At 39.4% G+C, this 26966-nt stretch overlaps 2 protein-coding genes and 1 long non-coding RNA gene across 5 annotated transcripts; 2 read left to right on the top strand and 1 right to left on the bottom strand.

Moving 5' to 3' along the window:
* The first annotated feature begins 1101 nt into the window (after nucleotides 1-1101).
* On the top strand, nucleotides 1102-21067 carry cdca9 (cell division cycle associated 9). Of its 2 annotated transcripts, none has more exons than XM_057819908.1 (10): nucleotides 1102-1318; nucleotides 6235-6366; nucleotides 16671-16711; nucleotides 16801-16840; nucleotides 18326-18390; nucleotides 18468-18529; nucleotides 18592-18666; nucleotides 20509-20590; nucleotides 20785-20871; nucleotides 20944-21067. In XM_057819908.1, the coding sequence occupies exons 1-10, from the start codon at nucleotides 1213-1215 to the stop codon at nucleotides 20986-20988; spliced, it is 735 nt and encodes a 244-aa protein (XP_057675891.1). In that variant the 5' UTR covers nucleotides 1102-1212; the 3' UTR covers nucleotides 20989-21067. The 2 variants fall into 2 exon arrangements, with proteins under 2 accessions (XP_057675891.1, XP_057675890.1); XM_057819907.1 differs by having other exon boundaries at nucleotides 1105-1318; nucleotides 16792-16840.
* A 3064-nt stretch (nucleotides 21068-24131) lies between these two features.
* Nucleotides 24132-24799, top strand: LOC130906032 (uncharacterized). The gene is made up of 3 exons (XR_009061189.1): nucleotides 24132-24282; nucleotides 24367-24590; nucleotides 24661-24799. It is a non-coding gene; the product is annotated as an uncharacterized LOC130906032 (long non-coding RNA).
* Nucleotides 24800-25142: 343 nt separating this feature from the next.
* rpl28 (ribosomal protein L28) lies at nucleotides 25143-26754 on the bottom strand. Of its 2 annotated transcripts, none has more exons than XM_057819339.1 (5): nucleotides 26729-26754; nucleotides 26035-26122; nucleotides 25829-25952; nucleotides 25360-25478; nucleotides 25143-25279 (listed from the first exon to the last, which is right to left on the bottom strand). In XM_057819339.1, exons 2-5 carry the CDS (start codon nucleotides 26113-26115, stop codon nucleotides 25190-25192), a joined length of 414 nt encoding a protein of 137 aa, XP_057675322.1. In that variant the 5' UTR covers nucleotides 26116-26122; nucleotides 26729-26754; the 3' UTR covers nucleotides 25143-25189. The 2 variants fall into 2 exon arrangements, with proteins under 2 accessions (XP_057675322.1, XP_057675321.1); XM_057819338.1 differs by lacking the exon at nucleotides 26729-26754 and adding an exon at nucleotides 26654-26701.
* Nucleotides 26755-26966: the final 212 nt, after the last annotated feature.

Here is a 26966-nt window from a genome sequence, read left to right as displayed (position 1 = left end):
CTACTTTTATCTCATCTGACCAGAGAACATTCTTCCAAAACATTTTGGCTTTCTCAGTTAAGCCAGGTTGGAGTTTGCCAAAACTTTTGTATGTCTTTGGTTCAGAAGTGGAGTCTTCCTGGGTATCCTTCAATAGAGTCCTTTTTCATTCATAGTACGGGTTGACACTGTTGTACCCACCAACTGCAGGACAGCTTGAACTTGTTTGGATGTTAGTTGAGGTTCTTTATCCACCATCCGCACAACCTTTCGTTGAAATCTCGTCAATATTTCCTTTCCGTCCACATCTAGGGAGGTTAGCCACAGTGCCATGGGCTTTACACTTACTGATGTCACTGTGGACGGTAGACACAGGAACATTCAGGTTTTTGGAGATGGACTTGTAGCCTTGAGATTACACATGCTTCCTCAGAATTTTGCTTCTCAAGTCCTCAGACAGTTCTTTGGTCTTCTCTCTTTTCTTCATGCTCATTGTGGTTCACACAAGGACACAGGACAGAGGTTGAGTCAACTTTAATCCATTTTAACTGGCTGCAAGTGCCACATGTAAGTAATAGGTGCTGTTAATTAAACAAGTTAGAGAAGCATCACATGATTTGCCAATACTTCTGTGTGGCCTATTTTTGGTGTTTTGTGGAAAATGATAATGATTTAATTTTTTTCCCATTCTCTTGTGTTTTTTCATTGCAAGCAAAATAAATCAAGATATTACTATCAAAGCATTTGTAATTGCAATTATTTTTTGGGAGAAATTGAGTATTATCTGACAGAATTGCAGGGGTGCCAATGCTTTTGGCCAGCAGTGCAAAAATTCAGTTTTAACAGCTTTAATAGCCACACACGAGGTGGTATTTTATTTATTTATATATTTATTTATTTTAATAAACCTGCAACTGAAAACAATTTTGATCATGCATTCTTAGATGGCGATGACTAATGGTACAAAAAAGACAGTTTATTTAAACCTAAGCAATGAACTCATCCTTACTTTTTGGGGGGGTAATTTTACCACTGTTTTGATGCTGTTTTGATTTCATTTAGGACAGAGATTGCTGTTAAGTGACAAATTTCCGAACAGCCAATAGTTACTCTCCTTACTAGTTGGGCCTTCATCAAGCAACACCTGAGACATATAATGGCGTCCGAGTCCTTGCGCTAATATTCACTTACGTACAGTGTTCGTTCCGTTAAGGACAGCAGGGTAGTCTGACTATGAAGCGGTCAAAAAACTCAGCTAAACTCCGGCACAAGGAGGAGTTAAACAACCAATTACGAAGACGCAACATTTCGCTTTTTATTCAACAAGTTGAGAAAGAAGGTAAGAAGACATTCTGGCAATTCGCGTGTCTTTAGTGTCTTGGATGTGTTCCAACTGACATGCATATGGGGCGCCGTTTGTAAAGGAGCACATGCTGAAAATTTCGACAACATTTTCTCATATTTAGCGCCACACAGTGTTTAAAATGTGGTGTGAAATTTTTTGTCACTTTTTTTTTTTGCACATTTACAACATTATTTAAAAATAAATATTTAAGTTGCTAAACAATCAGTATTGTACCTGAATGTTGAAATCCAGAACTAAATGTTTATTTATATCTTAAATGTAAATATTAAATTCATATCCTAAATATTAAATTTATATTCTAAATTTATATGTTAAATCCAAACTTTATATTTATATATTAAATCTAAATGTTAAATTTATATCCTAAATTTATATGTTAAATCCAAACTTTACATTTATATATTAAATCTAAATTTTAAATCTAAATCTTAAATTATATATTAAATTTAATATTTTAAATCTAAATCTTAAATTATATCCTAAATGTAATTATTAAATTTATATACTAAATGCTAAATCTAAATGTTAAATCTGGAAAAGGGTGAAACTAAATATTTAGCTTAATATGCAAATTCACACGACTGGACACCGGAAGTAACAAAATAAAAGCTTGGAGCAGCTCAGACTGTTTGTTCACGTTGCTTGAAAATGAATAAAGCCTACTGAACGGTGGCGGTCGCCTCTTGGACATGAGTCATTGTGATAATAACAATATCTAGGTTAAATACACATTTAGGAGAAACTATTTAAAGAGTATTTTGTGCTTTTCGTGTCACTTTTACGTCCATGAGCCCAGTAAAGTTACTAAGAATAGCCACCAGGGGTCTCTGTTGGACTGGACCGTAGCTCAAGGTTGACCTTTCTCACTTCATTCATTCATTCATTTCTACTGCAAAAATCCCGCGTTTCTCACAGTCGGCGAAGGTGGGCTGAAAGAAAATATGTCGGTCAAGTCAAGTTTAGCAGAGACTATCAGCCAACAGTCACAATACACTTAAGTTACCGAAGTGGATCGTGAAGTGGAAGCCGCTGTCGCCGACGCTGTAGCTGTGGGAAAATTTTGTATCGGTCTTTGTCAGTCACGTGCCCAAACTAGCGGACACGCCCCCATGCGCCATTTTGAGTGTATCACGGATGTAAACAAACCAGAACAGGAGTAGCTCCGACGCCACGTTACTGCCTCCAACTTCATCCCTGGATATAAAAAAGTCCCTCGTTTACGGTATCAGCGCTTACCTATAAATCTCTCGAAGCTCACGGACATTTAACGAATGGCTCGGTGCAGGATCTTCGCATTTCGACCGCAGGACTGCGACAACACAGTCGTCACTCGTTGCTACTCTCAGAAACATGATACAGCTCTTACTTGAACATCCTTGAACTTGAATTGTACCTTGAATATCATCTTAAACATCACATGACTAAAACAGGTGAAGGAACTGTCATAATGACATGCAAATTCATGTATATTGCACAATATATTGTTTCAGTGTTGACATTGCCATGCAAAGATGTGCAATTCTCTCAATGCAGGACTTATCATGTGAAGTGGGACAAATTTACTTGAACACGTTATTCTACAACTAGTGTTATTTTTCTTCATATGCACGTTTTATATTTCCTTGTATTGCTATTTTCTGTTTACCATTGTGCTGCTGCTGCTGTTTTGATTGAGAATTTTAAATCCAAAAAAAGTAAACCTGTCAAACATCTCGTTTTGTTAGCAAACATTGTATTTCCTATTCAGTGTTTATCTCCACAAAATTGTTTGAATTAGTAAAAAAAAAAAAAAAAGTACTTTTCATCATCAAAACCAACACGTTTTACGTACCTAAGAGTAGCAAGGAGTCAAGACTTCAAAATTGTCACTGACATACTTTATTAAACAGGTTTAAGTCATCTACAAACGTATAAAAAAAACTGCTTGTACAAACACTACGAAAAGAAAATTGTACTATACTACTGTTGGGCAATGGCTTATCAGGGCACAGCAGAAAGTGACCTTATCCAACATTGTAGCTTCTTCACCTTCACATGGAAGAATCATGTTTATGGGTATGGTTCCTGTTAAGATATTATACTTCTGACAAACATTTCCGATGACCCTTTCAACATGGATTCTCAAATGTGCTGACAGCGGCCTTTTGTAAATGCTGGGAGTTTGACATCTGAACACTACATGCCCACACATTCTTGTATGTCAAAACCTCTGTCAGCCAAGACAATGTCCCCAGGCAACAAATTATCACAAAAAAAAAAAAAATCACTGTTCAGGGTTTTATGTTTGTCACTTGTATGCCCTCCCCAGCCTTTTGATATGAAACAAATGGCTCCCTTGGGTGTAATACATATTAAATACTTCATAGTGTGGTGGTGCTTGTACAGTGGGGAGAACAAGTATTTGATACACTGCCAATGAGTTTTCCCATTGGCAGTGTATCAAATACTTGTTCTCCCCACTGTAACTGGAAAACATTTGGGCACGTGCTTTCAGATTTGATGGGTTTTCTGTGAAAATTTCAAAACGGTCAATAATCACAGTCTGTGTCACATCGTGATTGGTGTTGTGCGTCTCATCCTCTGTGATTAGCTGATCACCTTCTTCTCCAGCTTCATGTGTCCCCTCTTCAGTCTGTAGCTGACCACTTTCTTCTCCAGCGTCAGGTGTCCCTTCCTCATTCTGTTAGTGACTGTTTATTTCACCAGGCTCAGATGGTCCCTCCTTAGTCTGCAGCTCTTCAATGTTTGCATCCTGCTGGACCCCCATCTCTGGTGCTTGCAGTGTCTCTTTCCGTAGCTGCTCACATTCGTCTTGCAGAGCGTGCAGTGTTTGTCGGTGTAACACAGGGGTCTCCAAACCAGTCCTCGAGGGCCGCTGTGGGTCCTGGTTTTTGTTCATACCGATCAAGCATAGACCTTTTAACCAATGTGGTTTGTACTAAAACAAGCAGCACCTGACTGCAATCAACTAATTAAACATATAAAACACCAGATTGGTGAAAAGGTGTGGTCTTGATTTGTTGGAGTGAAATCCTGCACCCACTGCGGCCCTATGTGGAATAGTTTGGAGACCACTGGTGTAACAGATGTGTGTCCCAGATGTAGGGATGGTGCCCAGTCTGGGTCAGTCTCCATCATTTCATAAGCTGGTTCACCTGCAATCACAGGTTTTATTTAGAAAGCTAGGTAAGATTGGATATTTCCATGGCATTTCACTGTCGTAAACACTTAATCAGACATGCTGCCATCCCATCAGATCTCTCAGATCACAAAAGGAAATCTCGCGCATTGATAAATATTTCTGTGCATCTTTGCTGTTTACCTTTATATTTTAAATCATTCACTCTATAATGTTTTTATAAACAATAACTGAATAAATTAAACACTGATTTATCACGTACAGATTAACCCATTTCAACTGCCCTCCCTCTTTGCCTGTAGTTTACAAGTGAGCCTAGCTAGCTAAGGTTAGCCAATGAGAAAATAGCGACTTTAGAAAGAAAAAAAACAGCATATTCAGTATCAATACTTTGAAAAAAACTGACTTGCCTTTATGAAAATGCCGAGAGCAAACACGCCGGAAGGGAGATATGGTGTCGAAAGTGATGCCCTTCCGTCTCACTGCTGCGACCCAGACCATCCGACGCCGCTTCATTAGTTCCTCAACCTGCTGTCTATAACCTCTTTTCCAAGAGGGAAAACGAAAAAATCATACGTCGTGGTCAATTTGCTGCCATTTTTGCCGTGTGATTTAGTATGGCAGCCTTTCAAACAACACGAGTGTCCCATTTATCAAAGACAATGATGAAAGCAAAGACGATTCTCACTGCTCAGTTGTTTACAATAAGTGTACACTCAAAATGGCGATTCAACCCACAATGCACTGCGGCTTTTGACAGCGTTACGTCACCTGACAAAGACCGATTGCTGTGAGAATGGCTTGGCCGATAGTCTCTGCTAAACTTGACTCGCCCGACATATTTTTTTTCAGCCCACCTTCGCCGACTGTGAGAAACGCGGGATTTTTGCAGTAGAAATGAATGAATGAATGAAGTGAGAAAGGTCAACCTTGAGCTACGGTCCAGTCCAACAGAGACCCCTGGTGGCTATTCTTAGTAACTTTACTGGGCTCATGGACGTAAAAGTGACACGAAAAGCACAAAATACTCTTTAAATAGTTTCTCCTAAATGTGTATTTAACCTAGATATTGTTATTATCACAATGACTCATGTCCAAGAGGCGACCGCCACCGTTCAGTAGGCTTTATTCATTTTCAAGCAACGTGAACAAACAGTCTGAGCTGCTCCAAGCTTTTATTTTGTTACTTCCGGTGTCCAGTCGTGTGAATTTGCATATTAAGCTAAATATTTAGTTTCACCCTTTTCCAGATTTAACATTTAGATTTAGCATTTAGTATATAAATTTAATAATTACATTTAGGATATAATTTAAGATTTAGATTTAAAATATTAAATTTAATATATAATTTAAGATTTAGATTTAAAATTTAGATTTAATATATAAATGTAAAGTTTGGATTTAACATATAAATTTAGGATATAAATTTAACATTTAGATTTAATATATAAATATAAAGTTTGGATTTAACATATAAATTTAGAATATAAATTTAATATTTAGGATATGAATTTAATATTTACATTTAAGATATAAATAAACATTTAGTTCTGGATTTCAACATTCAGGTACAATACTGATTGTTTAGCAACTTAAATATTTATTTTTAAATAATGTTGTAAATGTGCAAAAAAAAAAGTGACAAAAAATTTCACACCACATTTTAAACACTGTGTGGCGCTAAATATGAGAAAATGTTGTCGAAATTTTCAGCATGTGCTCCTTTACAAACGGCGCCCCATACATGCAGCGCAAGAGCGAATGAAAGAACTGGAGTGCGGACTGGGCAACCTGTTGGCGAATATCGAGCAAGTTTTCGAAGTGGAGCTTATGAAGCTGCCGCCCGCGATTCGTGAGACACGCCTTGGGGATTTAATAACCGGTGAGTCGGGTTTTCAATTGGTTGCCCCCTCCCTTCCTGCGGCAGCGTGTTCTCCAGGTGGGATACGGCAGGTGTGCCCGCAAAAAGCTAAGCAATAGACCGAACTGCATAAACTCATTTTTGGTACATATATACAGGGTTCTGAATGTATGAGAATTGTTTAGAGTGAGACTGTGTGTGTACAGGATACTCATCTTACGTCCGCTACAATCGAGCCAAACAGAAGGCCTTAAAGCAGAAATGTGAAGTAATTTCATAACATGCCAAATAGGGTCACAATTAAAGTAATTAAACATTGTCCAACAAATAAAGCATGAAAAAATAATTTATATGTTGTATATTTGACAAAATAATCGCGTTTCCGAAGTTCGAGCCTGAAAGGGGACGAACCCGGAAGTGATACGTCACACCGGGAACAGCAATGGCAACTCCATACATAAGGCCGCCATACAAAGCCCTTCAAACAATGATTCAAACAGCGATATAAGCGACAGATCGAGCGCAAGGGAGGAGATCCAAGTTTTTGAAGAGTTGGAGGAAGAAGAGGAGGTTGGAATTTTATGTTGGACCTAACATGTGTTAGCCAGACGCTAATCAGGATGCAAAAAATGTGCCTAGACTACCTGACATGGAATGGATACAAGACCCATCGAGATTACAAGATTGGTAAAATATAGACCCTACCCACCGACGTCACAAAATCACGTGCTCGCTGTATTGTTCCGCCCCCTTGTCCGTCATTTTGTGTCTGTATTATCAATGGTCTCAATTGATCGAGCAATTTATAATGCATATCATGGAAGACCCGGTGTTCGGCCATTCCTTACTACGCGGCGAAACGTCCTACACAATGCTCAGGGCGCTTGCGCATACATTCACACGCATCCGCACATCGGTTGTAAGTGGCGAGTACTCACTATTTTTGTTTTTATTTAGTTATTTAGAACCTTTTCACAGCCTCAAAGATACTTTTTGCATGTATTACTCTCTGATACTTTTAACCATTGTGTTTTTTTGTGTTAGCTTTGAAGCAGTTGACCACATTAGTCGAGTAGCATATTTATACCGTCCTTATTTGATATAACTACATTTAAGTATTTTCTGCAGGCATTTTTTTAGTACGTTATTCCTATATGCATCTAAACAAAACAAGTTTAGAGCGCACGGTAGTACTTTAGGTGTCAAATTCGACTAATGTAGGACGTTTCGCCGATGTACGATATTTTGGCAGAACACCGGTGCTTTCGGATGCCGTAAACTCACTTGATGCGTTGCATTAAAGGCGTTATGTGGAAAAGCTTCAGTTTATCCATTCGCCAGATCCATATTTGATGCCTAAATCGATGTTTTTCAACCCGCTGTCTCCGCCGTATTTGCCTGACATCTGCTAGCTACCCTGATATGTACAACTATCTTGTCCACACAAAATCAGCCTATTCTCACGAAAGTTTGAAAAACTTTAAGAGCTTGGAGGCTTATAAATACTTCGTTGCTGGTTGGGTGAAACAGGTCCTCGTCCACGAAAATTCAGCAGGAATCTATCTTGTGCTTGGAAAGGTGAGTTACGAAATTTTCAATTCAAAATCTTTTGTTCTTGCTAACATCCACTGTCAAGTCTAATGTATTTCATGTCATTTGTCAATGGAGCTAGGGCTTTTAATGTTTATATGGTTTAGCGATAGCACTCTCACTACATACATACGTGTATGTTGTCGGCGATTAGCCTAGCAATGATCTTAATTGTGGTTGTCAGCCCCAAACCCTCTAAATATATATTAAATGCATCTTACCAGATATAAAATGACTACTACATAATCTGTGGTAATCGTTTGGAGCCCAGTTTTCTCGTCGAATTGCAGCAGCCCATCTCGCTCTCTCCTCTCCGGGTCTCTCGGAATCCGGTAGAACTTCAAGTCTCTCCGTCTATCTTCTCTGTTATTGCAACCGACCGCCACACACGCCTTCACCATTTTGATTATTAATGTTAACGAGCAGAAAAACAAGCCGTAAATAGGAGGAATGTACGTAGCCGTAACAGGTAAACACGATGTGTTGACGGAAAATTGGGCGGCACCAGTCAGGAGAGCGGAGTTGTGACGTCACGTGGGTAGGGTCTATAGGCTGTTATTATTTTCATGATTTGAAGATGCAAGCATTTGCACATAATTTTATGTTTTTGTCTATCTGATGACATTGTTAAAAAAAAATAATAATCAGACTTCATGCTCATTTTGGCAGATCCGGCAGCTCTCGTGCATATAAAATAATAATATAAAAACGTTGGGGGGAAAGGAGATGAGTCGTTGATGGCTTTCTCCACTTTATTGTGGCAACAATAAGAAAACAAAATAGCGGACTGCCGCCACATTCGACCGCGAAGTTTTGCTTCTAGCTGATCTCCTCCTCGCCTTCTACTACTCCAGCGTCTCTTAAACGGATCGTGCATAGTTTCTTGTTATGAGCTTTTTGTTTACAAATGTATCGAATACACGACGTGCTGACAACTTTGTTTCTTTATTAACACATGGGGCTAACAGTACGATCACAGCTTGGGGCTCTTGGCAGGAAGTGGCGTCTAATGGCGTGAGGAAATGTAGTTTTTTCACACAAGCGAACAGATAACAAAGCACCACTTCAGTGTTGTCCCGAGCAGAGGTTGCGCTAGACTTTTTCGTTGTCTGTCATTTTGACTGACAGGGTCATAAAAATCTGGTCATAATCTATTTTTACCCGTCACTTAAATTTTTAAAATGATGATAATGACATTGTGGTGACCCTTTGTTTGGTATAATTCACCTTCCGTACTTGTGTCCATTTGGCCGAGCGCGTTACCGGCTACAACAGTCACGTGACAGAGACACTTAAGAGCCGCGCGCGGTCCCCTCACTATCCACTCGCTCTCGCTATATGATTGTCCGAAGAGTCGAAATGCTCTCCCGTGAAATGTCTGTTTAAAAATGTTCCCGCTGTTACTTCTTGCGTTCGCTTATAAGTGCCCATTTAAAAAGGAAAAGCGATGGATAATACTACACACAGAGCGTATTATTAACAAATGTTAAAGTTGTATAATCATATAGCGAGAATAAGGAACGTCACTGACAAGCGCAGGCCCCCGCGAGTGGATAGTGCGCCTACAGCTAACAAGACTTAACATTGCATACCGCTTCAACATATTCAATAGTATTTAGTTTTAATAGTATTTAGTTTTCATTCATTAAATTAATATTCTGTCCGAACAAGCTTAACAGAGAATCCACACCGTGCCATCACACATCAAGCAGATGAATATGTAACTTTTTCTCCACAGTGACAAAAACAGCTGACTGTGGCCCCAGTAGGTAGGTAGCCTACCATATGTAGCATATGGAACAATGAAATTAACAGTTCACCTGCTGTGGCCTGAACGTAGTCTCACACTTTCCTCCTGGTGCGCATGGACTTGAATTGCGTGCCCGCTTGTGCAGTCCCTGTTTTTTCACCTCTTTTATCAACACCATCGTCGTTTTGGGGCTTTTTGAAGAAACTTCGGACACTCAGTTGCCTTGACATTTTTCAGAGTAAGGCCAACGACGTCATGCATCAAGAGAGACAATAGCTAATTAATATGCTCACTCGCCACCCTGTGGTCTGGGCTGTGAATTGCAACCGGTCAAAATGACGGATGGACTTCAGTTTTTTCCGTCACCGTTTAAAAAAATCGGTCAACGACGGAAAATATTCGGTTAACGCGACCCCTGGTCCCGAGAAAACATTTCCCATGATTCACTGCGTGACCTGCACGCTAGCTGATTCGCTGCGAGATTGACTCAATGCCAATACGCTAAATTGTCACCTGTCAGCGGCTCTCGCGAAACAAACTAGAAGGCCATCAAGCGATCACCGTGAAAGAAACGCCGAACCGTACAAATGCAATGCAATGCTAGAAGCATGAAGGTGGAAATACATAATACAAATAAATGTGCACAAACTCACCGGCGGTGTGTGTCTCTTACTGCAACGTGACCGTGAATTACCGCGACGCCGACCCGCGTATGTGCACATCCACACCCCTTTCCTGATTGACAGTGGATTAACCCTTTCGGACAAGATTGTAGATGACGCACAATTTAAACACGCTTAACGTAGCGAACGCAACAACTATGATCGGGGATTGCCACGAGTTAACTTTCGGTTAACGTCGCTAGCTTATACTGTTCATTCCACAACAGTTGGCAGCTCTGCTTTGACAAAGTCATCAGTCATCTATCCAAAAATGAAATTCATTCGCTTCGTGCGAACGAAAGATGTCCATTTACGTGCCCTGCTATCCTTTGGCCACTCCTACAACTTTTCGTTTGAGTGAGAACAAAACATTGCCACACACCGCCGTGGCATCTTACCGAGAAGCAATGCAACAAACAAACTTCCCTCGCACTTCCCGGTGTGACGTAATTTCCGAAGATTGCTGAAGAAAAGCATTTTCGTTGTCAAGGGCGTTGCTATGGGTTAAACAAAGAATCTGGAAGGGTTGCGTTAAAAAAAATAATGAAATTATTTTTATAATTGTTTAGCCATTGATATTCAAAAACATGGTTGGCCAACCTTAGTTCACATTTCCGCTTTAAAGGGGAAGTTAAGAATTTTTGACATTAGGCTTAAAAAGCATAAGCAGACCTGATGGCCGAAAAATGTCATTGCATGAAATTGACTTTCCAACATATACTGTATAAAAACATTGTAAAGCATTAAAGCTGCAACAAAAATGAATGAAATGAACAAAAAAATATATTTTTATGATGGGTCAAAATTATTTTTCGAACAGATTGTGTGAATAGCACCTTAGATGGTCATTTGCTTTGCATATAATTTTTTTAAAAAAATGTTTTTTTTCTTTGATTGAAAAATTATTTTTTTGATTGAAGCAACTTTTTTGGGGGGGATTGAATGATTTAGACACAAATGCCTTACGCATAAATGGCCAAAACACAAAAAGGATTGCTTCAAAGAAGTTTTTTTTTCAATGAAAAATTAAGTGTTCAAATGCAAATTTTTCAATCTCAAAATATTTTTTCACCAAAATGTTATCTGACTGAAATTTTTCCTTTTATTGATTTTTTTTTTTTTTTGAAAATATTTTTTAAGCAACTTAATTTTTTTGACTGAATAATAAAGACAAAAACGTCCTAGCCAAAAATGCGGCCCAAACACAAATCAACATTTCTTCAATAAAAAAAAAAAAAGTTGCTTCAATCAAAAAACAAAAACGACTGATAAAAAAAATTCAATCAAAAAAAAAACTTTTACATGCATTTGAGTTTCAAATTTATTTTTGCATTCAAACACATTTTTTTTTGATTGAAGCGACTTTTTTTTAATTAAAAATATATATTTTGACTGAAGTAACTTTTTTTTTTTTTTTTTTTTTGGGATTAAATAATAAAGACGCAAATCTACCTCCAAATGGCTCTGCCCAGGGGATACAATTTTTGACTGGAATAACTACATTGGCACGACACCGGCGGGCGTACCATATTCAATGGATGACGAAAAGTATTGCCTAAGCAGCCTGATTTAGAATTCACCTCATGAATGATGGGAAACAAAAACGCTCATTGTCAACTTATTATTACAAGTATTCTTGTAAGTTAATTTTATTGCTGGCACTGCGTTTCGGGGTCAACAACATGTTGTGCCCCCCCGCCCCAAAAGTCAAACTCTGCCTATGTTAAAAAGTGCCTGTGACGGCATAAAAAAATCTTAAATAGCATTATTATGTGAATTAGAATCATATTTTGAGATGATTCGACCATATGCAACAATTTGGCAAAGCGCAAATGACAAGAAATGGGTCTTTTAATCTGCCGTTTAGCCCCGCCTGTCAATATAGGGCTCTAGCATCCCCAGCTGGAGGATTACATCGCCAGGGTCACGATTTCCTCTGATTTAGAATTCAGCCCATTGAGGGGAGAATTATTCAGAACGAGGAAAATGCGACGAAGAGAGCAACAAAATGTCATTGTTTCAATCTCTCCAATATTTTATCCAAGTATTTTTCCCCCAATTGCTAAATAAATGGTATGGTCATGACAAATAATTCTTGTGCTAAATGGAATATGAAATGCATACAAAATGCATTTATTCAGTACGACATGGAAAAATTACTCCATAATGGACAAAACTGTCGACTTCTTGCACCTCTCGAACAATTTTTAATGCCACCGGAGTTTGTCCGGTTTTTGTCATTTCCCTGCCTCGGCGAGCTTAAACAAACCCGGAAGCGTGGCAGCTAGCCGACGTGCTAACCCGGACCGAGCGGCATTCCAATGTCTTATTCTCGCCTTTCGAAGCGAAAAATCGCACAAAACTACCCAGGTTCTTGTCACTTAGCGGCGGGGTTGTCGATTGTCTTCGCCGATTGGCAACCACCCCGGTGGCAAGCAAGTTGCAGCTCGTCGTTCCCCTGCTGCTGGCAGGAGAGCTCGTTTTCCGGGGAAGCAGCTGGAGAATGACCGCCGGACAAACTGGCCAACGTCGGAGTAGCGCGTAGCTACCCGAGCCCAACCCAAGGATAGTTGTCTATTGCCGGGCGCACAAAGAGTGCAGAGGGGGCTGGAAGTCTGGACGATATGGAGAACCGCACGAGCATAAGCAGAGTACAGCTCTCTCCCGACAGGCACGCGAAGAGGACCGAGGGGGGTGTTCAACAAGCTGCTGGTCGTCGGCTGAGTGGCGTTCTCGGTGGACAAGGAGCATTGTCAACCACAAAATGCAAGCCACCTCCATTTTAACATGCGTGCCATGATCCCAGTATTTGACATATTACAAAACCCAATGTTTACTCACTTCCTCGTAAGTCCAATGGTCTCACAGTTGTCGGACTTGCTTTGGTCGATCTCAGGGTGAACGGGAACTTTTTGAAACTCAAAAAGGCTCACGCGCCTCTTCCTGGTGCAGTAACAAAACCCTGCAGCACATTTGGCTGGTGTGATGCGAAAAATAAAGGAATTAATCCGCAAAATCAGCTGAATCCGCGGTCCATCTGCATGCTATAAAGCAATGCCGTATTGTGAGATGCTGACCCGGGTGACGTCACATTCGCCTTCATCCTCAACCCAAGACTGTAGCCGGAAGTCACTCATTTTCATGGCGCGGGATTAAAAAAAAATTGAATAAATAAAACGATCGCTTTCAGACCCACCCAAATGGTCCATTTCATTCAGTAGCATAAAATACCGCATGAAATAAACATGCTCTTTGCGGTCATAGGCACTTTAAACTTCGAGTTAGCGGGGGGGTTAATTAGTCAGTGGAGTTGATTTCAACAAATTCCGTGCAGTTGTTAGTTTCAGGGCTTCGGATGGGCTAATCTAGCGCGAGTTAATGGGCCCGTCCAAACATGCCAATAAAAAACAACATATGCAGGCATGAAAATCACCATTGAAGACCCATGCAATAAATAGGTTTTCAGGATGAAGTTATTAAAACATACAATTGAATGTCAATAACTGCAGTATGAACAGCAACATTTGTAATCCAGCAGCTCTGTAGCAGTTTTGTTAATAATGGCGTTAGTCCAGTGCTTCTCAATTATTTTCTGTCACGCCCCCCCCAAGGAAGACGTAAATGTTTCGCGCCCCCCCCAAACTCTCTGCCGCCACTGTAAATAGTATCATTTGTCTATAAAATTACTATTATAAATACGCATCTGCCTAACATTGTGTCCTTTTTTTCTAATAAAGAAAAAAAGTAACATAGATCAACTTATAATAAAGTATAACTTTATTAACATTGTTTTGTTTGTAACAGAGAAGACTTGACGTGCATCAATTTGCCTGAATTAAAAAAAAAAAATCACATCCAAACTAAAAAATACACTCAAGGTACATTTTTGACCATTTGATACAGAAAAATAAAATGTAATAAAATCAGTAAATAATAACAAATTAAAATTGATTAGGAACATTCACTCATGAGGACAATGTGCCAAAAAATTTGACCGAAAAAACAAATCTGAATAAAAGAAAAAAAAAAAGTGTCCTTGGACAGGACAGTTTTTATTTTTGCTGCTCACAGTATTTACCTCCTTTGCAATGGTGTGGATTTATTTTGCAATGAGCATGCTAACAATGCTCACTGGCTTACTGATATAACACTGACAAAGCAGGACGATTGTTGGCAATATTCGGCACGTTTTCACTGAAAAAAATCAAGCGGCTTAACAATGAGATTGGGGTCTAATGTCTTTAAGTGGCGTCTTAATTGATTTGGCTTCTGGCTGTCTGCTATAATTATTTTTAGACACAGTAAACAGTGGTCTTTCATCATCACCCACTGTATTAAAAGTCAAAGCTAAAAGGCAAACAGCACGAAAAAAGCGCATTCACGGCGGCCGAGGAAGAACCGTAGGTGAGGGCGGTCGTCGTGACGATCCCAAGCCGAAAATGGCACTTCTCGGGCGGCGACGTGAGGACCGGACAAGACAGTGGGTCGCTGCGTGAGTGAGTCCGGTCGGAAAACGGCTTTCGAAAACGGCGGTGGCACACTGCTCTTCATATCTGTTGTCTGTGTGTGCTGAGTGCTCTTCCTTAGTTCAAAAATACTGCGCGCACTCTGAAAATGAGAGCGCCACTGCCACCTACTGAGTGGATGTGCAAGTACACTTTATTCCAGTACTGCAAAAAAAAAAAAAAAAAAAAACCATGTTCCCCAAGGTCACATGCGCCCCCCCTGGCATCGCTCTGCGCGGCGCGCCCCACTATTTGAGAAGTACTGCGTTAGTCCAACGGCGTTAATAAGGTCGGTCGTTTTTTCAGTAGTGAGTAATCTAATTAATTACTTTTATCATCTTGGCAACGCCGTTACTGAGGATGTAAAGACATGCGTTACTATGTGTTACTACGTTGGTTGAATGACTCGAGAAAAGTCAGAGACAAGGAATCCTGGAGAAAAGAAAGCAGAGCGGGAGTGGGGAGGAGGGAAGAGAGTTGTGACACCATTGCAAACGCGATGCTAGGTGGCTCCACTAATACCTGACTGTAGCCGATAGCCTACAACTACGCCCACGATGCCACGGTAGGTATCAGATGTACCGTATATACAGTAGAACTAGGTGCGAAATGACACACTGCGGGGTTAGCACATGTATACAGAACTAGATGTGAAAGGATAAACTCGCTGGCGTTGGTAAACAGCCGCCATCTTAAAGCAGTAGACTTCTCAGGAAGACTCCGTTGTAGAGAACCTTCCTGGCGAACCTAAGCAACTTTTTATCTAAAATACTCCTAAATCGGCAAAATCTTGACTTGAATCTATCTTTAAATGATGAAACTGTTTTAAAACTTTCACATGTCGAAAGTAGACAGAAGAGAACTAATGCAATAATGGGAGCAATTTTAACAACTTTAACGGTTGATTCACAACATTAAATGACTTCCAAACATTGCAATGCTTAGGGTTTTTTTTTTTTTTTTTTTTTTTTTTTTTGGAATGGGGTAAAAAAACATGAAAGGTAACACCAGTTACTTTGCCAAGTAACTAATTACTCTTACATTCATGTAACTGAGTTACTAACTCAATTACTTTTTGGGAGAAGTAATTCGTAACTGTAATTACTTTTTTAAAGTAAGATAAATAACAGTCTGTAGCCAACAGGCTTCAGAGCGGAGTGATATTTTTTTCCACCGGTGTGTTTGTCGTAGCCAGCAGCAAGTATCCACAGTTTGTATTGTTCCTCGTTCTTCATAGGGAATTTGAGGGAACTCATATGCCCATTTTTTTCTCTGTGCCACAGCCTCTAAATGCACATTTTACCATGTTGCCGTTCCTCAGTCAAGACTCTGTAGACTGATGCTGCATTCGAGGAAGGTGGGAAGTCGGGAGTTTTCCAACCTCCCGACCAGGAAAAATCATTGGAATGCTAACTCGAAGATTAAGGCTAATGTCAAAAATTCTGAAACTTCCGCTTTAAGACCTCTAACCTTAAATATGCAGTATCTATAAGGTCACGTTGTACTGACGGTTGCGTAGCAAATAGCTTTTTTTTTTTTGATCCGGCAACTTATTTTACATTATGATAATGTTCGATTTGATGTTTTTGAGGCATGAGAAATGTACCTAAGGTGTGGCATTACTGGTGTAGGGTGTGATAATGGCCTGAGATTAATGGGAAGCACGCTTAATGCATGAGTTGGGAACCCTTTATATGGATTATGATTGGGATGTACAGAAAGTCTTGGTCCACCCCCCACAAAAAAAGCACATATATTACCATTTCTAAAATTGTGGTTTCACTATGTACACGTTAAGGTCTTTTTGTTCCTTTTTAGGGGAAGAATTTGCTTCCAGCGATGTGTCTATCGCCCCGCAGGTGAGCTGCTGTATGACTGCTGTCATTTGGTCCCGCGGTGAGTATGAAGTCAGGTTGCTTATTTGGTATGATTGTACAAGTCTCCTCAGATGAACCAGCGGATTCTCAGGAGTATGCCCAGCAGAAGAGGTGATTGATTTTTTTGTTTTGTTTTTTTACCAGAGTAGTTTACCACAGTTAACTGCCTGATACGTAAAGAGTAAAGTTGAAACATTTAAATTCACAATTCATGGGAATCCGCACCACAATATCAAGAGGTTAAAAACGAACAACAAGTATGTGCAGTTTATCTGGGACTAACATGTAAAACTGGTGGGAAGATGTCTTTTGCACTGTCGACTGTATGATTGGCACACCCCAATCATACGCCAATTAATATTGATGACTCATTCGCATGTTGTTGGAGTAATCGAAAAAATGATTGGCTATTACATGGTGTCTATGAAAAGTTACATGGGATGTATTGTTGGAATATTAAAATAGACTACCCTCCTTTGATGTAACCATGTTTTTAATCCCACATCACAACTTTACAACACATCAAAATGGTTTTGCAACTTGTGTATCGGGAGATCTGAGTTCCCATGAACGCAGCATAACTTCCGAAATTGCTTTGCGCAAGTATCAACTCGTATGCCTATCACGGCCAAAGTTAAGTGCATAAATTATATTAAGGAACCATCTGCAGATTTATGCAAGGCCAAATGCGCCATACTGATTGTTACATGGAGTGAAAAGAGTAATATGACCATATTGGCATATTCTTTAGATTATGCTATGTAGACTTAAAACTATGGAATGTTTTTTTTTTTTTTTTTTTTACTGGTGATATTTATACTGAGGCACTGCAGATCAATACAGGGGCATGTACCCCATTGAAATTTGTCTGGCGACGCCCATGGTTTTTTCTTATTCAGGATATAAACAAAATTTAAGAGTGAGATGATCCGACTTGATGTTCTTGTAAGTTGTTCCCTGTTGATACCCTGTAATCTGAAATGGCAAACAAACGATTTACCTACCTCGGCGTACGTGTCGCAAACAAATTTTAAGCTTTCTATCGGGCCAAATTCACGTTATTTTTTACTTGTAGTAGAGAGGATTTTGGACAGTTTATGTCTGCTTCAGCTCTTAAGATGAAGGTTAATATATGTAGCCTGCAGATTTTTTAAAAATCATTTTCAATAGGTTAACAGAATAGAAAAGGAAACTATCAGGGACAGCGGTCACTGCAGTGGACAGCTATTCAAAAGTTGACACTTAAGATCTTTAATCCTTTTTATCGAGCAAGTGACTGTCGTTTTGAAAAAAAAATTTAATTGGAGTTTGTATTTACAATAAATTTATAATTCAAAACAATGTCAATAAAACGATGTCAATAAAACAATCTAATTTAAATGAATAAAAATGCCCCCAAGTAACACTCTAAAGTTGATAATGTATACACAGTATAATCTTCCCCCTATCTGAATCCCAATATGATCTGAATTTTCACACATAGCTCAATAACAAAAATTAAGACATGGCTCGTATTTCAAAACTAGTAGGTTAAGGCATTCTTACCTCAAGGCACTGATAAGCTGTATATACATATTTTTATTTTTTTTTTTTAAGGAAAGTTAAGAGATTCTGCTTCAGTTTCATCTTTGATACAAAAGAAATATGGCAAGAAATTTGAGGTACAGAAACTATTTCCACCTGCTGGAGAATTGCACAATGACTTAATTGTGTTTTTTGTTGTATCTTTGTGTTTCAGGGGGCTGACAATACAGCCCGAAGCAGGCCCTTGACTGCCACAATCAGTGCAGGAAATCTCGGGTGCGTCTCATGGTGTGTCTGCACGTCACGTTAATATTAAGTCTCATTTCATGTCTCCTCAGAGCTGCGGCTACCCAGAAAGGACGCCCGCGGACAAAAACCAGTGGCGAGGCCAGGCCAGCCAAACGGAAAATCAGGTATTTGGGGAGTTTGCCAGTTGTTTGTAGGGCTGGGTCATTCATTGATTTTATCCATTATCAATGACTTTGCACTGATTGGATCCCCAAGTGTGTCATGTATATTGCATTTAGAAGCAAATCTATGAATTCACATTATAGGCTCTTTAACCTTTAGTTCATCTAGTTTAAACTCCCACTGTCAACTCAGGTTTTTTTTTTTTTTTGTAACTGAATTGGATAGAAATGACTCCACTGAGCAAAAACTCGTAGTTCTTTTGTTTGTAAAATGAGACAAAGATGCGCGACAGTTTAATGCCAGTTTAAATCCCCTGCCAGTGACAGCAGTCTGGAACCGGAAGTGAATTGTGAGGAGGGAGTCTTTCTAACTCATCTGTGTCGTTTCATTTTTGTGACTGCCAGTATTCTACTGTAGTTTTTCCCCCCAAGCAATTTAATAATTTCTATCAAAACAATAGTTAATGTGTTGTGTAGGAAATTACTCCAACACAAACTCTGTGGATATAGGCCTCTATAAATTTCCATCTGACCAAGCAGTGGGAGCTGAGTGGATTGAGCAAATCAAGCGGCCAAGGATGAAGTGGAGTGGACCACGGGAGTATTTTGTTGTTTGATCAAAACATTGTAAGAGTTGTCCAATAATTACTTTTTAACAGATATCCTAATGTTGTCCAACTCCAAAAGTCAGATTTCAAACAGATACCGACATATGCGGTCATGGAATTGATATATCATGGCTAATTGTATTGTGATGCTTTAATAATGATAAATGTAACAACTTCAAGGTTTTCCAAATAAACATTACGTGATAAGAGAACAGCTTCAACTTGAATTATGGGAAAAGTGCCAGTATTGCACCACTATATTATTCAACTCAAAATAGTGCAAAACCAGGTGTCAATAAGGCACTACCACATCACATACGGCTCACACAGTGCTTAATTGTTTATTGTTAATTTTATTTGTGCACCATGAATGCGAATGGTCTCTGCTCACTTGAGAAATCCCAAGCATCTCAGTTTGGAGCCAAGCATCTCAGTTTGGAGACATGTAGAGGTCATTCTAAGCATAGCTGCTGTGCTAAACTGTGACCAGCCCATGTACAAGGGCTGCAGACCTGTACATTAGCTTTTAAATAACATTTGCGCAAAAGTAATGCCATGTTTGATGTTGTCGGCTACCCAATAATATTGGACGGCATTTCAATAAAGACTGCTTTGACAAAGTGACAAATGACATGTTTCCAATGAGTTGTTGACAATGACATTCACCAAAAGTGGCCCAGTGAAATAACCCGATTTAAATATTTCCAGATCATAAATTGTTCATTTTTCAATCACTATGCTTGCTGTTGTGTAGAGTCAAGGTATAAATTGCAAGATCTTTACCATTAAGGAATCAGTTGGCGGCTGAGATCGGATGGAAATGGAGCGAAAGCTAATGCTTTTATGGTAGAATCTCTCCACGATCATGTTCTTCGGAATTTAACCCTGACCCACTTTGAATTTCATATTCGGACTCATCGCACGATAGTCAACAAATTCCCACTCCTATATTCCTCCTACAGGAATCCTTTTTTGATACTGTATGTCACGATGACAACTATACCGAGGCAAACCGCTACAGAAATTTTTATGACAAAATAGTTACGGATCTGTGTGTCTTTCTAATTCATTTTTAAATACCTTTTTGACAAGATTCAACTTGTGGACAGAATAGCAGCAGTGGGACTTGCAATGCTGACTTTGCTGCAGACAACAGAATAGAAATAATTTGAAATTTTATTTCAAGATTGCACTGAACAGTCCAAGCAGACCCTCTGATTTCATTGTGCCTGTCTAGGAATGTGGTCTCCACAGGGGATTTGGACTGCTCAGAAGCCGGATCTGCCGCCCACATCACCGTGACCACGGGACAGGGACAGGTACCAACTGGGATTCGGGGACTGCTTGTGGTTTGTGAGCCATAAGTTCGGTGGTCCGTTGAATATTTTACAAAAAAATGTCCTAGTCATGGTAATTGATTAAATGGCATCAGGATTTTAAGGGGGTCCTTGGAATGAAAATGTTTGACATCTGTGGACCTTCAGTGTTTGTTTCTGTCTACATTTGATGCCAGACTATGTGCTTTTCTGAGGAAAACAAAGACAACGTCAACTTTGACTTGTTGGATGACGTGGCGTTGCATCAAATTCAAAAGCTTGGGGTAAAGTGTGGCTTTGGCATGCTGTTATTGGTCTGGCAAATGTGGCTAACGTTTTCCTATGTGACTTTACAGAAGATGATCGAATACCTGTCCAGAAAAGGTCGCAGCAAAAAATGAGTCGCCGCTTCTCTCAACTTAATGTCTTTTGTTTTGTTTTTATGGAATATTTGCTATAATAAAGTTATTCATTACTGTAGGTCACATGAGTAGTAGCATCTGTCAAATGAGTGTTTTCATGGTTGAAAATTGCCTTCTAGTTACAAACTTGGTCAGGGAAGGAATGAAACTTGTTTTGCTATGGTGCATCACAAAGCAAATGATACTGGTATACATTGTCTTGTTTGGCAAAAAAAATCAAGCACAAAATTCCTGCTGATTGCTGTGGCTAGTTAACATGTGGTGCTCATTGGAATGCAGTATTGTTCCGTAAACTCTACTTTTGTATTCTACGCTCGTTCCAAATCAATTTGACATCAAATATTTTCCCGGCATTTTCAAAATTGAAATTTAGGTATCAATGAAAATTTTCACTGGTGATGAGTACCCTTCCATAACCCCTACTACTGTCCTACAATCAATGCCAATAGATTTGAAACCAAACACAACTGTGCTGACCAGGTTGAAAGTTTATTGGATATTAATGAAGTAACATGTTGGTAGATTAGTCATTAGCAATTAGTATTCTTCTGTAAATTGTACAGCTGTGTCGTACCTTCACTCCCAGTCGATTTGATATCAAACATGAATATTTCCTGCATACTTTGAAAATGGATTGGATTTGAATTCAAAAGGCTTGAAGTTTTAGATTCATCCATTGAGGAATAAGCCGGCAGCTCGGTACTCTAAAATGTCTAGCGAATTATAAAAGGATCTGATCCATATTTACAAAGAAAAAAAAAAAAAATATATATATATATATATATATATATATATAATTCGGTACTAATGACAAAACTCTCAAAAATAGCACCGAGGTTTGATGGCCATTGACCTATAGAATATACCACATTACATTCTGATCCGTGCACAAATAACCGAGATGGAGCAAAATCTGACGGTGTGCACACCAACATGAGCAGCGACTTTACATGCTTTAAGCCTGTTGGAAAAAAACAAAACAAGAAGCTTCATTATACCCCCATCCCGCCAATGTTCATTTATTTTACCGCATAATTTCTAGTTTAGCAGCAGACTCAAACAGGCTGTCGTCAACGTCATGGTTATCAGGTCCGAGCTGGGCCCGCCATGGAGAGGCCTGGCCGAACCGTGCGGGTCACGTCCACAGAAGGTGTGTTGCAGAAGCAGATGAGTTTCTGCGCTCACCCCTGGTTGCAAAAGTAGAAGGAGGATCATCATTGTTATAATTACCTTGATGGTTATTGGATACACACCGCGCTGTGACCACTCTTCCCAGAGATGCTGCACGTCTTCGTTGTGATGCTCGTGGTGCTCGAGTTGTGTCTGGTCTATCAACACAAGAGTGTGTACAGGCAATGTGAAAAGGGATTCAAATAAAAATTGGGGTTGAATTACTCAAAGATAACAACGCCGAACCCTATTCATCTCTCCTAAGAAAGTTTCATATTATAAAAACATTGTCATTTAAAAAAAATATTAGGACACCCTATGAAATATTCAGTTAAATGTTCACATATCAATGTCTGATCTTGCTTTTCTTTGGAAAAGAAAGTGCTTCAATTCCAGGTAAACAACAAAAATTAACATTTTTTACTCATTAAACCAAATATACCAACAAAAATGCATATTTTAACAGGAAAAAGTTAGACACCCTACCACCTAATAGCTAGTGGCTGAAATAACTTCAGTGAGACATTTTTGTAGCCATCTACCAGTCTTTGACATCGGTCTGAAGACAGTTTGCCCCACTCCTCAATGCAAAAAACTTTTAGCTGTGAGATGTTTGAGGGTTTTCTTGCATGTACAGCCTGTTTCAAATCACTACACATCATCTCAATGGGATTCAAATCTGGGCTTTGACTGGGCCATTCTAGGACTCTCCATTTCTTCCTTTTCAGACAGTCCTTGGTGGATTTACTGGTATGTTTTGGGTCATTGTTATGTTGCGGGGTCCAGTTTCGCTTCAGCTTTCTTTTTTTTTTTTTTTCCAGATGATCTCACATATTCCTCAAGCACCCTCTGATATATGATAGAATTCATGGTGGATTCCACTTGTATGATGGTGAGCTGGCCAGGTCCTGCTGAAGCAAAGCATCCCCAAACTATAACACTTCCACTTTCATGCTTCATAGTTGGTATGAGGTTCTTTTCCTGGAATGCTGTATTGGGTTTACGCCAACATGTCCTCTGTTCTGGTGTCCAAATAATTCAATTTTAGATTCATCCGTCCAAAGAACATTATTCCAGAAGTCCTGGTCTTTGTCTACATTAACTCTGGCAAACTTCAATCTGGCCTTTATGTGGTTTTTGGAGAGCAAATGTTTCCTTTCTGCTTACCTCCCATGAAGGTTAAACTTATGAAGTCTCTTTCTGATTGTAGAGGCATGCACTTTCACATCAACAGTCGCAAGAGCCTGCTGTAGGTCCCGTGATGACATTTTGGGTTTTTGGCTTTTAGCATCTTGCGGTCTGCTCTCGGGGTGAACTTGCTTGGACGGCCAGACCTGGGCGTGTTGGCAGTTGTTTTGAATGTCCTCCACTTGTAGACTATTTTCCAGACAGTGGAATGGCTGATTCTATATTCTTTGGAAATTTATTTTAAATACTCTAATATTTTAAAATGTCCCTGCCCAGTTCATGCCCCCCTCTGAGTTTCATGGGCTAGTGACAGATTAAATTATTTCATGCTGCACGCAGGGTAAACAAAAAATGAAATGCGTACAGTGTATGTTAAATACATATTGAAACGAATGATGAAATAAAAATCGAAATGTGTAAATATGGAAATTATTGATTAGAAAATACAAATTTATGAAGCTATAAAAAAAAATATATTTTTTTTTTTTTCATGTTGAAATAAAATCTATATAGATACATAAATATTTAAACTTGGCTAAATGGAAATAACATTTTAATGACACAATTTAATTTTGGTACTGCAAAGACCAACCTGGTCAATTCCTGAGGAAGAACCACTTTTCCAAAGTCTAACGGTGGCTCTTTATCCTACCAAATGGACTTTTATGAAGTTCTGATGCTGTTTTAACATTGCCCAGCATCATATACTGTATGATAAATGTTGCCAACTTGCCATGTTTGAAGCTTCTTCACTGGAAGGAGAATATCACCCTTTGGAAAAATGTCTGTCTTCTATTGTTTTTTTTTTTGTGTTTGGATTATAGGATCACAATCATCAGCACTAAATACTAGCAGCTGAAGAGGATTAAACAGATACATGAATAGGAAATGAGAATGCAACGGCAAATATGAAAGGTGAAGTTCTAAGGCTATGTTGAGATAAAAGCGATTCCATCATTTTCAACAACGTAAACGCGAATGATTCTTTGTCCCTCAAAGGAAGAGCAGAGATGGTAGTAAAAGTGGAGGGACTACCATTGGAGTGATGCCGCAGCATGCGTCGGAGTTTCCCGAGGGCTCGCGTGAGGTTCTCCAGCTGGTCGTGAAGATGGATGTTCTCCTCTAAGAGCTCGTGGATGGTGTCCTGAAGCTCAAAGGCGTCTCCCGTTAACTGCATCAGCACGTGCACAGTAAGGAGGGCAAGTGGTCCTGACAGCCTCATGGTAAGAGACAAGCTGGGATACGACTGAGAGATTTGTTGGCTGCAATTGATTAATGCACTGCGTTTTACAGCAAAGGGAGGGGAGTGCGATGAATGGAAAGCTGCCTGCGGGCATGATGCAAAAATCCATCCTGTGCTTTGACATGTGAAGCTGATGCACATGAAGGAGTGTTTTCCAACAATTGCTGAGCCAAGGGGCATGATTTTGAAAACCCTGTTGAAAGGCCATGGACTTTTAAAAAGACCTCACCAAAACTAAAAATTGAAATATTAGTGATGTTTTACTAATCTTATTAGCTGCCATTGACAGTAATAAATAACTAATCCAGCTGAACTGTTCATTCGCTTCCAACCATCCCAGTTCAAATGGATTGGACGTTTACTAGTGACAAATTTAAATCCACTGCAGGATGAAAAGAGCCACGATTGGATGTCTATCATTTTCAATGGTACCGAGTTACATCATTTATATACATTTGTAGTAGTTGATTTCCGAGTGACTCCAGTGAAAATGGATTGGGCTTTCACCCTTCAAAATAACATGAAACCAAAGTATTTCCAAACAAAAAACTTTTATTTAGGATTATCACACCGGCCCATTTATGCAGTCTTGGCAGCCCTGGAGCGTTTCTTCTTGACCACCACGGGCTTCTGGCTCTTCAGAATAGCGCTGGCACGACGCAGGGCAGCCTAAATGCACAATAAAAGATAATGGACTTTAAAAAAAAATCCTGACGGGATCCCCCCCCCCGCCAAAGGGCAATACAGACCATGTGCAAGTCCTTCCTATAGTTGTTCTTGCGGATGATGTGCCGCAGGCTGTTGAGGGTGGCACGGGAGTTCTTGTTGATGGTGATCTTGTTATAAGAAGCAGCTGGCTTGTTCTTGCCTGCAAAAAAAAAAAAAAAACTTAAAATATGATCATCGACCAACACCAGCAAGTGCGACAAAACAGGTGGAAGAAATTCCTTCAGAAAATGAAATGGCATTGTAGCGAATGTATATGTAGTGTTAAAAAAACACAACTGTTCTTGAGGTTGGGACATCCATTTGAAGATTTTATAAACCTAGCGCCCCCCAGGCTTTTTGCTGTACTTTCTTATAATAACTCATAATTTCAAAATTCCTGTCAATTTAACATCTTAAATATTGCCACAAGAATAGTGTGTGCCATCTATGGGCTTCTCTACCACCAGGTTTTGCAAATGTAGATCCAATTTGAAGGAACCAACCCCATACCTGCACGCTTCTTCATCACAACGACCACTCCTTTGCCATCAGGCGCCGGCTGCACACCCACAGTCTTCTTGTGCACTAACCCGTTGAAGCGGAACGAGTTCCTGGACTTCAGGTTGTTGGCCTCCTGCCAGACGATATATCTCCGTTAGTTAGAAATTCATATTAGCAATCCTGCACATTTTTAGACACAATTCCCAATGACTCACAGTGCTGTAGGTCTGTCCGTTCCTCTTGAGGAGGAAGCTGGAGCAGTTCCTAATCACCATCCACTGCAAATGGGACGACATTCTGGACCTGGACGACATGAAAATTTGTGTCATTTAACTTTATATAGTGTGAAATCTGAACAGTGTTATTCATTGGTCAAATAGGTTTTTGGTTAATATTATACAGAAAATTTATGTTGACATTCTCACATTTTAGACGTTGCAGAAAAAATAGGCATTTTTTTCAATAATTGCACAACGCCATCCATATTTCCCGACCGATTATCCTTAATCTCATTCCATATTTCAATTTCACAGCATTTCAGTTCACGCTATCACCTTACAGCATTATTTATTAGATTCGCATGGCAACATAATGGAAACTTGACATGCAGGAAACCTACTCGCTGAATTTAATTAGAACTTCTCAAAATTTTGATAGAAGTTATTTATACAATGTTGTATGGCAAAGAGGAGACCGAGTGCTACAAGGCTAGCCGCGCACGACGAGGCCTAACCAACATGGTATTATTATTTCCCCCACTTTTCACCTACTCTGGCCCAATGACTTATGTTTGAAAACACTAAATGCAGAAATAGTACTTTACACAAAAGTTACCAATAAAAGTGTGGAGAGAGATGGCAATATAAGTTGTTTAATGAGAGGATGCTAGCACCGAAACGACCACGTTACCTTTCAGCAGAGGAAAAGGAGCCGAGAAGGCGGAAACCGCTTTTCGCAACCTCAGCAAGCGATCAATCCGCGCTTATCATTTAATTTCGGAAAATAGAAACCACCAGGTCATAATTTGCTTTAATATTATTTTATTTCATAATAATTATTATTTATGAATTGGATTTATATTTTATAACACATTAAAAAATAAAGTAATGCTCAGTTCTATTTGCTCAACAAAGCAGCGGATGAACAA

This window comes from Corythoichthys intestinalis, chromosome 17 (assembly GCF_030265065.1).
Source record: "Corythoichthys intestinalis isolate RoL2023-P3 chromosome 17, ASM3026506v1, whole genome shotgun sequence".
NCBI classification, from domain to species: domain Eukaryota; kingdom Metazoa; phylum Chordata; class Actinopteri; order Syngnathiformes; family Syngnathidae; genus Corythoichthys; species Corythoichthys intestinalis.
The sequence above is the reverse complement of the archived record's forward strand: the minus strand, read 5'-3'. Positions and strand labels throughout refer to the sequence as shown.